The following is a 14,410-nucleotide window of genomic DNA, read 5'->3' on the forward strand; positions in this document are numbered from 1 at the left end:
AGTTATCCTATAAGCTGCCTGCAGTCTCCCAAAGCACCAAGTCTTTCAGCTTCTATATCCAGCCTTCTTTTAAAAAAAACAAAAAAACAAAAACGTTGTTACCTTGCTGTTTTGGCAGGACAGTGAGCCAGGCAGACTGGTTGGCCTGCCCTATATAATTGGAGACCTTACATATATACTCCCCAGCATCCGCCTCAGTCACATTGAACAGAGCCAGCACTTCTGCATTGGAACTATTTATCCCCGAGTGCTGGAACAGACACAGGAGAACAATGTAATGGCCAACCGAGAAGGACTTCGCACTGTCTAGGGTCCCACCACCAACACACCACAAAAAAACAACCTCCATTACATCTAAACAGCAGCATTAAAGGGCTGTGGGTTTAGAAAGAACAAGTCAACTGGTGCACAGTGGAAGTGAGCCGGTGCTCTTGAGAGGGGTGGAAGGGTGTGATCAATACCTAGCAGAATGGATTAGCAGTACCCCAGGATGGTCATCTTTGTCCAGCTCTTTTGATCCTTGGTATTCTCAGCTGGAGAGAACATCTCATTGGTTGAGAGTTCTTGGTTGAGCGACCTATGGTTCTATGGGAAGACTGTTCTTTTTAAGAACATTCTCTGTGAGCAACTAAACGTGGGAGACATGGTGGGCAGTGGGCTAAGAAGTTGTACAGACTTAGCTGCCGTTTGCTATCACCATCCTGAAGAGCAAGACAGATCTAAAAAATAAAGAGGCTGATGCTATTAACACAGGGACTTGCAAGGAACCAAATAAGAAATACAAAGAGAAAGAAAGTTTCCTGTTCAACATTTCACGAGCACAGAAACATTTTCTAAAGTTTATTGTCTAAACCGCGTGTGAATGAATCTCAAAGACTAAGAGATTTCCTTTAAAAGGAAAACCTAAATTGTTTCTAAAAGGTGGCTACTAAAATTTGACCCTAACGTCATATTAAAACAACAGCAGCGTAACAATCAACATTGGCACAATGCCTAGAGTTTACAAAGCTCCTTCCATCTACTCTATCCCGTTCACTCTGCACAACCGCCCTGTGGGGGAGATATCATCATGGTCCCCACTTTCACAGATGTGCAGCTAAGCCTAAACATCTCCTCTAAGATCTCAGAGCTGATAAGTAGCTGAACTATTCTGACTCCAACTTTAGGGGTCCTTTCACAACCCCAAAGTTCCGTTCTGAAATTTTACTAGCAAGCCTAATGATCTGCTAATTCTCCAACACACTCTCTACTAGCCAGTGAAATGGGAGAATCATCTTCTCTCAAATTCAACAGGAAATCAAAAAACCTGTAGCCAAACCCATTAAGGAGATCGCAGTTGTCGGTACCTTCGGATTCAGAAAGTCCTCACCTTTAGAACCTTGAGGTAGGGCAGCCCATCAGGCCCATATTTACTGCCGTTTTTTTCCACATGTTTGATCCACTGGATGTGGGGCTGGGCATCACTGTAAACTTTGCAGACAAACTCCACGTCACCTCCGACCACGGTGGAGGCATTTGCTGGCAGTCCAGCTTGGAGGATGGGCCGGTGTGGCGATCGCTCTGATGGAGAGAAGGAAGAAAGGGGGAGCAGCGATGGGAGGGGGAGAAAGGAATAAATAAGTTGTGTTGTCCAGAAGGCTGTTCGTGAACTCAAGCCAAAAAGGCCTCAAGTCTGCTGGCTGACTCCTTTGAAATAACACCGAGGCCCAATGCATAACAAAAACGACTTCAAAGAAGACTGCTGGAGCACAACCCTTGTAAAAGGGTCTTATTTAGACCCTTATTTAGAAAACCGAGAGAAGAACTTATTTAGAAAACCGAGAAAAGAACTTATCATATCTCAAGTGATTGGTTGTCCATGGCCACCTAATGAACAAAGGAAGAGATTTTATTTTGACAATCTCAAAGACAAACGTCAGGGGAATGGGTGCCCCTTCACTTATTCCATTTGGGATAACACTGGAAACTCACCTTGACCATAGCTTAATGTCACAGGTAAGTGACAAGACTAACTTTAAGGTCACCCTGAATACCAACATGCTCCTCAATGCGGTGTCTCCCAATACACTTCGAAGATGCTCTAAGAAGACTTCCATCCCCTGTTTTAAAAAGAAAATAAACTAAAAGCTAAAGCCCAAAGTTATGAACAGATCAAATGAACAACTAACTGGTTTCATCTCTTTACCGTGGAATTTACTCCATTCATTCTTTGTTCTATTCATCCATTCATTTCCTTCATAAATATTGTGTTGCTGTGTGCCAAATGCTAGATGCACAAGTAGACATTCCTTAGCATATTGAGATGTGGCATCGAAAGAAACAAAGTGACATTGGTTAAGGAGGCCCCATAGAGGGTATGCTAGCAATTACTTCCCACTCTCACTCGTCTCACCTTTCTCTCTAGGGAAAAAGTCCTCAACAAAGACCAGCCCCCCTCTTATCTTACGCCTGGAAACGTTCCTCCCCAGTTTAGAGGTGGTCTCTGCAGAAATCTTGTAGAGTCAACTATGTCAAGGTGCATGAAAAACTACACACAAGGGTCTTCAAGAATCAAGTAACAGACCAGCCTGCTGTATGATTTTGTCCAAAAGGCACTATAATCACAAGCGGACTGGAACCTTCCTACATGGCAGCTCGGTCAAGAGCCACCCATACCCAATCATCTGTCCACTCACAGTTATCACCCCAGCCCCACATACCTGCACGTACCAGTCATCCTCCCGTCTCCCTCCCCACACTGTGGGTACCACGGCCTTTCACCTCCAGCTTAAAAAGTTGCCGAGGGAAACGACAAGATCCCAACCAGCCCAACACATCAAGGATGTCTCCACACTGCACCTGAGTATCCCATGCACTGGGCTGGAAACAGCAAACGAGAATGACAGATATCTAAGCCTTTCTATATCTGGGCCTTTCAGATTAAAATGTCATTTTTTGGGATTTGTTGGACAAGAGCCAGACCATGTGCAAATTGATTTTACTGCATAAGCCTGTCGCTGGTCTTTAAAAAATTTTTTTTAAAAAACGAAGAAAAAGTGCTAGTGGTTACTCTTAGCACATTTCATTCCAGAATCTCCCATCACTTCACAGGCACCTACATTTTCACATTAAAAAGATCAGGATTTCAGAGCCCCAAAGAAGGCTTTCGTTTGTCCCACTATCATCCACATGGGCTGAGCAAAAACCTAAAAGTTGAGACTCCTAGTTTTCGTGGGCAGAAAAATCTCAAAGCTGGGATCCCTTCTAACATCACCAGAAATCCTCACTCTCTGGCTGATACACCATCCCAGCGATGGGCCACAGCGAGCTTCCTGGTCAGGCCTGGCAGCCAGCTGGATACCACAGGGACCTGCGTGCAGCTGGCAGGGATGGAGGTCTGGTTTAACCCCAGCTGGCCCCATCCACGTGAGAACAACAGAGTTAAGTCCATGCACACACTCTCCTCACCAGGCCTCCTCTCAAGAGACTTAACAGCACGAGGAGAGCTGTCCTCTGGGCTGGATACTGCCAGCCAAGCACATAAACTATGCTTCTTTGTACCGATCAAATATTGAGGTGGTTTACTCCTTCCCATAGAGAAGTGAATTTTACGTATCAATTCTTTCTCTGGCTCAGTTTTCCAGTTTTACGCGCATGTGTTTGCACGTTCAATGATAAACATTTACAGTGGACCTAAATATTTATTCTTAGAAACAAAGGTACTATAAAATCTTAAATGTCATAAGCCAGATCAACTGAATTTCAAACCAAGTGCTCTTTCTTAAACATACTTGTTTCTATAAATCGTTTCACAAGCAAACATTGTCCATGTAATACCAAATAGCGATGCCCCGCGAACAATGAGTGCTTTCATACGGCCCAACATCTCTGGCCTGAGCCAGCCTTCAGCAGAGAACTTAGTCACTGGGACAACACTGGCAGGACCCGCTACAGAGCTGCAGTCTTGTTTTACTTGTGGTCAACGTGCTGCTGAGCTCCAGTTATTAAGTTATTCCGTGGCTATCCGGACTACTTTCACACACACACGCAAAAACCTTTGCAATGGTTTCATGTTATTGCATTTGCAAATTACAGCATACCAAACGCTACCCGCCTGCAGTCTTGAATTCATCCTTTCAAATTTTCTCACCTTATACAAAAAAACCTCTTAACCACCCCCTTCCCCCTCGGCCCTTTCTCACTTTGGGTACAAAAACTGCAGGCGAGATCGCTCTGTAATCGAAACCTTACACCGTCTTCCAAAACTTATTACAGCTGCCTTCAGCATAAAATGAAACCTTAGAGAATGTTATTTAAAATGTTTTTAAAAAGTCAGTAGGCCTCATGTTTCGTTTCTCCACATCAGGCTTTGATTTCCTTTTCAACCTTATTCTCTGCCCTTAAACAAGTCAGAGAACGAGGCCTGAAACATCTTGGAAGAGGTCGCGGGATGCCAGCGTCTGCTGCGCATGGCGCTCCCCCCAACATCCGTCAGCCATCACTCTGCCCTTGGTGTCCATCAGACCCCTAAGAACAGCGATCAGTAGTAAGTGGGACAACAGCACCTGGACTCCTGTTCTAACTTCTGAAAAATTGGGGTGAAAGCAGGGTGCAGATGGCAGCCGGCGGAGCAGGCTGGGTGGCACTCCTGCAGAGACGGGCAGAGCTGGTGGCCCCCTGTGGCTGGGCCCAGTGGGCACCTGAGAACCACTGCAGAAGCAGGGCAGTGACGGTGATAATGAAGACCCTCCAATGGCTAATGTGCTCTCCCCAGAACCTCACCAGGCCCTGGGCAAAGTGAACCCCTTGGTTTGCAACTTTTTTTGGCGGAAGGCTAATATAAAAACAATTGGCCAATGAGTTATCTCTGGATGAGAGAATAAAACCCAGAGCTTGGCCCATCTCCTGTTCTCCCATGTGATAACAAAAATTACATCTTGCCACTAGGAAGGATTTAGTTTTAGGCCAGGTTCTCTTAAAGCATGCTTAACTCGCAGATATTATACAAAACAGACTTTCCTCTTTACAGAGGGAGTGAAATAAACAGAGAGAAAACAGAGAAAGTGGCGAGCAGCTCACCTCTGCGTCTTTACCGCAATTTTTAAAAATATATATTCTGAGTTCAGCAGGCTGCAAATGTACAGTACCTGGACCTGAAACAGGATGAGAACCTTTAAAACAGCAATTCTGAGCTCCCTGTGTGAATTCCAAATTAAGACAGAGTGGAAAGCGGTCCAAAGGGTGGGGCAGCAGCCGACGGGACAGTTGGCTGCACTGCTGGAATGAGGTTCCACCAAATAAATGCGTAGTAAACACAGGCTGAAGTGCTCTAAAAAACACATTCTCTCCCGTGTTCTCTCTCTCTCTCTCTCACTCCCTTTCGTCAAGTGCTCCAAAGGAGTCCACTTTACTAATGCAGAAGGTCTGGCAGCTAGGAGTCTAAATATCGGGAGAGATTGCCCCAAACCCTGCTCTGAAGCTGGGAGCCACAACCACGAGGGCAGGGGAAAAACAGCCCACTCCATTCCAAGGGGTAATCACTGAGAACCAGAGAGAGAGAGAAAATACCTGAATGACAAAGAATAAATCTCTGTTAATTGACCATTGAAACTTTATAACATGCCAGTCCTCCTCTGGACATAACAATATGTTTGCTCATAAGAGATCTACAACTTTTGCTCCGACACAGCAAAGGCCATATAAAAAGGTCCACCGAGCAGAGAGGCCTCGTGTCTACAGGCTCAGTAAATTGCATCCTGGGATCAGAAGGAGACCAGGTTCTTAAATTACACCTATAAATTAATCAAGCCCAGAATTGCTGGTTTCCCAGCACACACTGGTCTTCTGAGTATTTCTCCCCAAAAGTTAAGCAGCGCTTGCCACAAAGATCCATTTCAAAACCGCCCTCTCCGGCAGCAAAATACCAAGAGACTCAAATCACACTGAGTGCCCGGGACTGATCTGGAAGCAGCCAGTCTCCTGCTCCTGGGCAGCCATCCATGTGAGGAGCATAGAGAACCCGCCTGCCTTGTCTTTAAATTAAAATCAAAATTTAATTACTCTTCCTCTAAAATGGCAGTTTCTTAACAATTCCAAGGGGCTGAATAGGGAAAGAACATTCTGCGATCTGGAGGACAAGGGAAAACAACCGAGAATTTTTTCTAAAGCCCAGCCTAGCTTTTTTTTCTAAAGAGGCGGCGGTGGTTGCTTTTGTTGCATGAAAACGCACTAAACCAGTTAGCATGAGGCATGGTTATTAGGGGAGGCCGATCAAAGCCCTCTGAAGTCTGAGGCAACCAATAACCCGCTAAAGACCTCACGCTAATTACAATTAGTGGAATGAGTTCATTGCCTTGTCAGGACTCCACCTAATGCACTCAAACCAGACAGGCTCAATCCAGTTGGGGTGTGAGGTTAGTTTTCCCTAAGCTTTCTCCAGCCTCCGGAGACTGGCACAAAAGGAGGGCAGAACTAAAAATGACCAGTGGGAAAAGGTAAGGTTGGGATGTAGGCTGAGAAGGAGCACTACCCTTTCAGAAGGAATCAAAGTACCCATCACTGGTATTTTGGCTTGACATCTTCTAGAACAGACTAGTGGGGCCTGGGATGCTGGACACTTGAAATTATTTTTCTTTAAAAAAAAGGGAGAATGCCTTTTTGTAGAAAGTGACTGGTTTGCTGCTCTTTCTCCATCCTAGGCTTAGCTGAGCCTCGTTTTCCTCCTGCCTGGACACTCGACTCTGGAAAGTCTTGCAGAACTGGGATGGAGATCCAGCTTCCTCCAAAACATACATGTTTCTCTGCAGAGAGAGCAAAGTCGGCGTGTGGAGCAAGCTTCTTTGGGGCAAGCCCAAGTGTCTTCCCTCCAGCACTGGGGTCCCTCAGTGACTTATGGAGGCTGCACCATGTGAAATGCTAGAAGCAAAACACCACTAATTCCTTTGTGCCTGCTCGATGAGGTGGAGAAGCCAAGTAAAGTGCTGGTTGAGGCGGACGACCTGGGAAGACCAGAGCAGGTGGAGGCAAAGTGCCTTCCCTAATTAAAGTCAGAGGATGTATTATTTGGCTGGGGGTTGAGTGGCTTCTACCAGCTGGGTGTCAATTTAGGTCTTCTTGGGCAAATTACAGGAGCAGGGCTGTGTGTTATTTACACCTCAAATGTTTACGATACCCTGAGCTCTATGCCTTCAAAAAGTTAAACCAGAACTGAAGATCCACTGGTGACCACAAAGCTACATTAAATTTAGGTTCAAAAATGCCTCTCCTTTTGTTAAAAGGAGACATGGTTTTGGGATGATGAAAAGTTCTGGGAACGGAGAGTGGGGATGGTTGCACAACATTGTGAACGTACTTAATGCCAATGAATTGTACACTCAAAAATGGTTAAAATGGTACATTTTATGTTATGTATATTTTATGACAATAACAAAAGGCAACAAAGGGCTGGCCCGGTGGTGCAAGCAGTTAAGTGCTTGTGCTCCGCTGCGGCAGCCTGGGGTTCGCTGGTTCGGATCCCGGGCGCACACCGACGCACCGCTTGGCAAGCCATGCTGTGGTGGCATCCCACATATAAGTGGAGGAAGATGGGCATGGATGTTAGGGGTCAGTCTTCCTCAGCAAAAAGAGGAGGATTGGCAGATGTTAGCTCAGGGCAGATCGTCCTCACAAAAAAATTAAAAAATAAAAATAAATACAAAGACTCCTATTTATAAAAAATAAAAAAGGCAACAATATCACAGAGTGAACAAGATATAGTTGTAGGGTCACAGAATACCTGCCTTCTCAATTAGTTAAGTATATTCATCTTGTCCAGTTTATGAAAGGAGAGCTTTTCTCTCTCCTGACACCAAGACTCTGCACAGGGTCCCTCCCTATATTGCGCACGGTTTTCACGCTGATGTAAAAGTCAGACGTCAGTCTCCTAGGCTCCCTCCAGAGGAGCTGGGGTAAACACAGCTGAGCAGTCACGCCGGGGAGCTACAGCCCAGAGGCCCAGCACCCTGCCACTTGCCACAGGGGGTGCAACATCTTTCAGGAATGCAGGATTATCAGCTGGTGTCTGCATAGCTGGGTTCCTTCATGGGAAGAGTATGCTGGAAACATCAAAAAAAAAAACAGTCCAGGAATTAAACATACCCTCTTATTACACAGGCTGAACTCTGAATGAGAATATCTTCTCTTAAACGATTTGCAAAGAAACTAAAAGAGAGCTTCTTTGGGAGTCCCCAAAGACAGCAGCACTCAGAATGAGGCTCTTTCAGTTGAAAATGTTTTGTTGGACTCTATCGAAAAGGATCTAGTTAGTCCACCTCTAGAAATTTGTCCTAGAAAAGTATTCAGCCAGGTGCCCAACAAATAGGTATATGTGAAGCTTGCCACTGTAGCCTTTTTTGTAACTGGAAAACAAAAGACATGTACAACCTCAATATCCACCAATGGGAGAACGATTAAATAAATTATACTATGTCCATGACAGAACAGCATATGGACCACCAATAAGAATGAATGAGATCAATATGTACAGACACGGAAAGATGTCCATGGTAATAATGTTGACAGGTTTCATCAACTTTCACCATTAAAAAGCCTTACTTCTAGAGGAAGTCTAGAAAAATCTATCATGCTAATCTCTGAGATGCCTTATTTTGCTCCTGGGGCGGCTCAAGCAGAAGCCAAAGCTTTCAGCCCATCTGAGCAAACAAGAAATGCCTCCCTTTGGTACTGAACCACCCGAGAAGTTGAACAATAAATCCTCATTTGTTTTCTCAGAGGCAAATGCAGACACTGAGAATAAAAGTGATTCTAGATACCCCCTGCTAGACACATCATCTAAAGAAAAGCTTCAAAATAGTCAACCAGCTCTCAAAAGGCTCCAGTTGGATTTCCACGTCTCTTCTCACTGTCCAGGCCAGATGGGATGCCTCAAGCGAGGCTGCAGCCCAGCCCACTCCCTACTGAACATTCAGTGATGGTTTCACACAGAGAATGGTTTTCTTTGTTTCTTTTGGCCAAAGCGTAAACTTTAAAGGACTACATCCTTCACCTTTCAGTCCCAGTCCAGAGTGTACACTGAACCAAACAAAATGAGGACTTCCTTTTTCAAATGAAGCACAACTTCCAAAAGATCCTTCCAGAATCATATCCAATGCCTGCCTCGCAAAAGATCACTTTCACCCTGATACGATGGAGACTATGTCTGGGGCACAATCTGACCTGTTGATTTGTACACTTATTTGAGATGGACAGAATTCCTACAGGCCTTGTTTGAGAGACTCCTATAAGTGGGAGGCTCTGGGAGAAAGAAAGAAAAAGTAGAAGTTCTATTAAGATCCAGGAATCTCCATCCCTATTTATCATCATCTCACTGTGGCAGTTTGGGGTCTTTCATGCTGTAACATGAGACTCCAAGACGGCAAAGCCCATGTGTCATTCAACTGATTGCCACGTCACCTCTAGGCCAAGTACAGGCTGCGCCATAGACAGGATTAATCATTACAATACGATAAACAGAGATCATCCCTGCCTGAGGGCTCTGTTCTGTACTCTCCCTCCAAACCAAGGTAGTGATGCTCTCACATTCTCACCTCTCTCCTCTCAGAAAGAATCAGAAAACTTTCCCCACAGGAACACCAATCACCCACCCTCAGCCACCTCTTCCCCATCCCGCAAGCTGCATTTGATCCACTGTGGTAAAAGATGTGACAGTGACTCCAGAAGCCACCTCTCCAACTCAAACTTGCCCTCTAAGTTGGAAGCACATCCCTGTTACAATACTAGGTCACTTCTGCCCTACCTTCTCCTCGACTGTGAAAATAAACCACACACAAAAACCATGAATACAGCAGTGGGGTGTTCTAAGGGAGGGGTAATCCATAAAAGCAAACTGGTAGATGCATCATTTAAAAAGGCAAGAAGATGGGGGCCGGCTTGGTGGCGTAGTGGTTAAGTTCGCGTGCTCCACTTCAGCGGCTGGGGGTTCACAGGTTCGGATCCAGACACGGACCTACACACCGCTCATCAAGCCATGCTGTGGTGGCATCCCACATACAGAAGAGAGGAAGACTGGCACAGATGTTAGCTCAGTGACAATCTTCGTCAAGCAAAAAGAGGAAAATTGGCAACAGATGTTAGCTCAGGGCCACTCTTCCTCACCCCCCCCCAAAAAAAAAGGCAAGAATATGATGGCATTTCTACCCTCACAGCTTAACAAGAGTTGGCATAATACTTCCCAACTGGGGTCTTTCAGTTTAAAAAGGTGATCATTAACTGAAGCTGTATGAATAAGTGAGTTTAGAGAGAAACATTGAAGATTGCTTGCTTCAGAATTTGCAATATGTTAAGAACCACAAATCCCCAAACATAAGTAACTCATTAAACTGCTTTTCTATTATTTCAATTCAGCACATACTGATAGAAATCTCACTAAGTTCTAGCCCATTACTGGGCGCTGTGACCGCCATCAATGAATTCACCTCTTCATGCCAAGCTTGCTTGCCCGTGCTCAGAGAACAGCAGCTCTCTCCCTGCCCCGTGCCCCCACCTGAATTATCTCCAGGTCTGGTGAAGAGACCTTCTTCTTACAAAACACTGTAAGATATTAACTTGTCTGTAACACTTCTACATCCTCTCTGCCCACACCATAGACGATGCCAAAGACTAGATAAGAGATCAAATATTAGCCCTCTCCCCAGCCACCTCAGCCAGGCCGCCTGCCAGAATCTAAATCAATAAGGTTTCCTTCCTCACCCATGGGGCAGAGAGCAATTGATACCTTGCAGAGAACGTGGCAAAAATGCTGATATTGCAAAGTTCTAACATGCCCCATCAATGCAGGCGTGTGCCTGCTCCAACCCCAGAGCTGGCACCCACAGACACCACGTGTTCTCCATGCCTGGAAGGAGTAAGTTCTTGCTGGTACCAGTCCTGCAGGAAAGCACTTATCTGCTGGTCAGTACATCTGGGGTGATGCAGCCACCCACCGACCAGCTTTTGCCCCCTGGAACCCCTGTTGTGAAACAGGTATGAAAAGCCACTCTGTAGCAACCAAAAGCTCATTAGACAGTAGCTACCAAAGGAAGTTTTGAAATCTCTGTCCTGAAGGAAAGGAAAAGATTGACCACTCCGTTAACCAGGGCTGGGCCTAATGTGCCTGTCTCAGTCTAGATATACAAGAGGAGGCGTGGGACCAAATAACAGCAACTAACAATCGCATGGTACTATTATTTACAAGCACTGCCCTCCTACCTCATCCTCCCAAAGGTGCTACAAGGAAAACGTGTCATCACCCCCATTTTACAGATAAAGGAACTGGGGCTCAGAGGTTCCATGATTTCCAAGGCCATAGACTAGCAAAGGATAGAAACAGAATTTGAACTGCCCTCCCATGTAATTCCCACCAGAACCTCCAGAGGTGCTACCAGGCCCGGAGTGGAGACACGGGAGGGTAGATGGGGTAGCAGGGGTGAGGAGAAAAGAAGGAAGTGGCTGCCGAAGCCACAAACCCAGCAGCAGGACTTTGCCACCTACTTGATTCCCTCTCCAGTTCCACGATTCTATATGAGCTAGGCAAGCCCACTGAAAAAGGCACTCGCCGTGACCTATTACCTGGCCTGGCACCTCAATCCGTTCTCAATAGAGGGGCTCTCTGCCTCCCTCCAGCTAGATTTCACAACTCTAGAGCTGGCATCAGACACCAAGTCTTGAACTTAGAGCAAAAAATGGAGAAGAATCAGTTGGCAGCAAGATCATGAACATGGAAAACCAAATGAGACTGGCCAGGAAGTCTCTAGGTCAAGACGCTTCAAATTCAGGAGCCCAAGGGGCTCTGTGGAGCTGAGGCCTGGTGAGGGCCAGGGAAAGGCACAAGTGCTGCAACTTGGAACCCAAGAGTCAGGTGTTCAGTGCATTAAAATGTCCGGATACACGGTGTTGTGTAGTTTAAACACTACCGACCACCACAGCCACCACCCCTCACCCCACAGAGGAAACAAAAGCTTTGTCCAGAAGCCATGGTGTGACGGAAACTAGGATAGAGAAGGGACTTCCATAAGGAGCAAGTGAGCAGGAATGATCCTAATTTTGACAGCTTCAGTAATAAACCAAGTGGTTAATTAATTAACAAGGCCACATTTCCTCATTTATTTAAAGGCTACTTTGTTCCAAACCCAAAGAGTCCAAAATCCACACTGGAGAAGTGTGGTCTGAGGGACTCTAACTTGCCTCAGTCCCTTCCTTCTGCTCAGGGATCACAGTGGAGCCTTTGTCTTCCCAGGACAGAGGCTGCCCCAAGCAGTAACCAATTCACGCAATTTCGCCTTCTCCCACTGGGCACGGGCTGCCAAAAGCTCAGTGCCAGGTGTCAACCCCACAGTCAGGCTTATCAGTCAGTGCTTGGAATAAAAGCCTCTTCATTCCCCCTCAACACACACCTGAGGGGGAGTCACCACTGGGACGGATTCCTTTGTGCTTTCAGGCTGTGTCCCATCACGTCCGGAGCCGAGTTACAGCAGATTTATGTCAAGGGCTAGACCACAGTGCCATTCTGGTCTGCCGCCAAGCAAGTCGGGGCTGGTTAGGAGACCTGAGGATTTCTACCCAGCCAGAAGGGATACTTGGCCCTGATCGGCTCCCAACCATCCACTGAGACACTGTCTGTCGCTTACAGCTCTTGTCCCCCTGCAGGACAAATTTCTGGGAAGTTAGATTGATAGAAGGGAAGGCATGGCTGCCTCAGCAAATCCAGAGGCATTGTTTCCCCCTCCACCGCACTCTGCACCCAACATATCCAATGCCAGGTGAAAAGCTCAAAAGTTATCTGATGGTGTCTGGGAATGCAGAACTGGACACCCACAAGGAGAAAAAGTTCATAATTCAAAGCCAAAGAAAGGGTCTGTATGAGTAAGAAGGAGCAACTGGTCTTTTGAACACTTCCATCTCTCCCTCTCATGTTTTTGTTTTTTGCGACAAAGAGCTGAACATGGAGTAGGGGTAAGAGCAGCCCTTTTTAGAGTCTTGCTGAGGCAGTCATTGCTGGTCCACACCACAGTAAACCCAAAACAGAGATGTCAGCCTGTGGTGCACGGAGCATTGCTCTAGGACTCAAGAAGACCAGATGGAAGTTCCAGCTCCGGAGTTCCTCCAAGTCCTCAGCAAATCACTAATCCCGCTGAATCTGAATTTCCTCAACCGTGAAATGGGATGAGAGGTGGAGGTGGAGGCCAACCCGATGACTTGGAGCCCTCAAACTCTATGATCCTCTTCTGCAAGTCCAGCAACCAGATCAGTCCTGGGACAGCCTTAATGACAGTATCAACCAAAGGTGGAAACCTCAGCTGGACACGTGAATGTCAGCCATTGGCCAGTTCTGTTGGTCCCAACGTGGCATTCAGTTTGCTTAATAAAACTTCTGATTGAGTCTAATAAAACCTATTAAAGATGCCTTCTAATTCACAAAAGAATCCAGGTTTGGAAGGGAGGAAACCAGCATTTGTTGCTGGCCACCTAAGTGCCAATTCAGTGTTTTCATCTGTTAACCCAACTAATTCCTCATAACTACTACAGTGGGTTCAATGGTGGCTCCCCCAAAATTAATAAGTCCGCGTCTTAACCCCTGGAACCTGTGAATGTGACCCTATTTGGAAACAAGGTCTTTGTAATTAAGTTAAGGATCTTGGGATGAGATCAGCCTGGATTTAAGGTGGGCCCTAAATCCAATGACAGGTATCCTTATAAGAGAAAGGCAGAGAGAGATTTGAGACATACACAGAGAGGAAGGCCTCAGAAAGACAGAGCCAGAGATTGGAGTAATACGTCTACAAGCCAAGGACTGCCGACAGCCACCAGAAGCTGGAAGAGAGGCATGAAACAGATTCTGAGAGTCTCCAGAAGGAACCAACCCTGCTGACACCTTAACTTCACACTTGTGGCTTCTAGAATTGAGAGAGAATAAATTTCTGTTGTTTCAAGCAATCCAGTTTGTGGTGACTTGTTACAGCAGCCCCTATGAAACTGATACAACCATCAGAGGTATGAGGTAAGTACCACCACTCAATTTTACTGATGAGGAAAGAGGGGCTCAGAAAAAGCTCAATTATTTGTCCCAATTCTCTCGGTGCCCCAGTGTGTGGGCTGACAGCCCTGCCACTCTCTCCACAACACCAGGCTGCCTTTAACATTAACGAGTCTCTGCTCCCTCATTTTCAGAGACAAGGAGAGTGAAACCAAAAGTTAAATGACTTATCCTAGGTTGCAGCTTCGAGGTGGCAGGGCCCCCGTCAGAATCCAGCGCTTCTGCCTCGTTCACTGATCAACTATGGCAAGATTTACCACCTCCCAGAGCCAGCTACCTTAGGGGAACCCATCTTATCATCGCCACAATTACCCAAATGTCCAGCTTCACACGAATTTTCCCTTGCAAGTAAATGGCTGAAAA

The 14,410-nt window shown here is 46.1% G+C and overlaps 1 protein-coding gene across 18 annotated transcripts in view; it reads right to left on the reverse strand.

Moving 5' to 3' along the window:
• FGFR2 (fibroblast growth factor receptor 2) overlaps positions 1–14,410 on the reverse strand; it is a 105,676-nt gene that overhangs the window by 39,368 nt on the left and 51,898 nt on the right. For 9 of the 18 annotated variants that reach the window (XM_087432721.1, XM_087432726.1, XM_087432723.1 and 6 more), the window contains 2 exons: positions 1,370–1,560; positions 103–250 (listed from right to left, as the gene is read on the reverse strand). In XM_087432721.1, coding sequence (XP_087288847.1) covers positions 103–250; positions 1,370–1,560 — 339 coding nt within the window. The remainder of the gene's footprint in view (positions 1–102; positions 251–1,369; positions 1,561–14,410) is intronic. The other 9 variants (XM_087432717.1, XM_087432716.1, XM_087432725.1 and 6 more) reach the window with 1 other exon arrangement.

This window comes from Ceratotherium simum, chromosome 6, assembly GCF_057802395.1.
Source record: "Ceratotherium simum simum isolate JZ-2026a chromosome 6, ASM5780239v1, whole genome shotgun sequence".
NCBI lineage: Eukaryota > Metazoa > Chordata > Mammalia > Perissodactyla > Rhinocerotidae > Ceratotherium > Ceratotherium simum.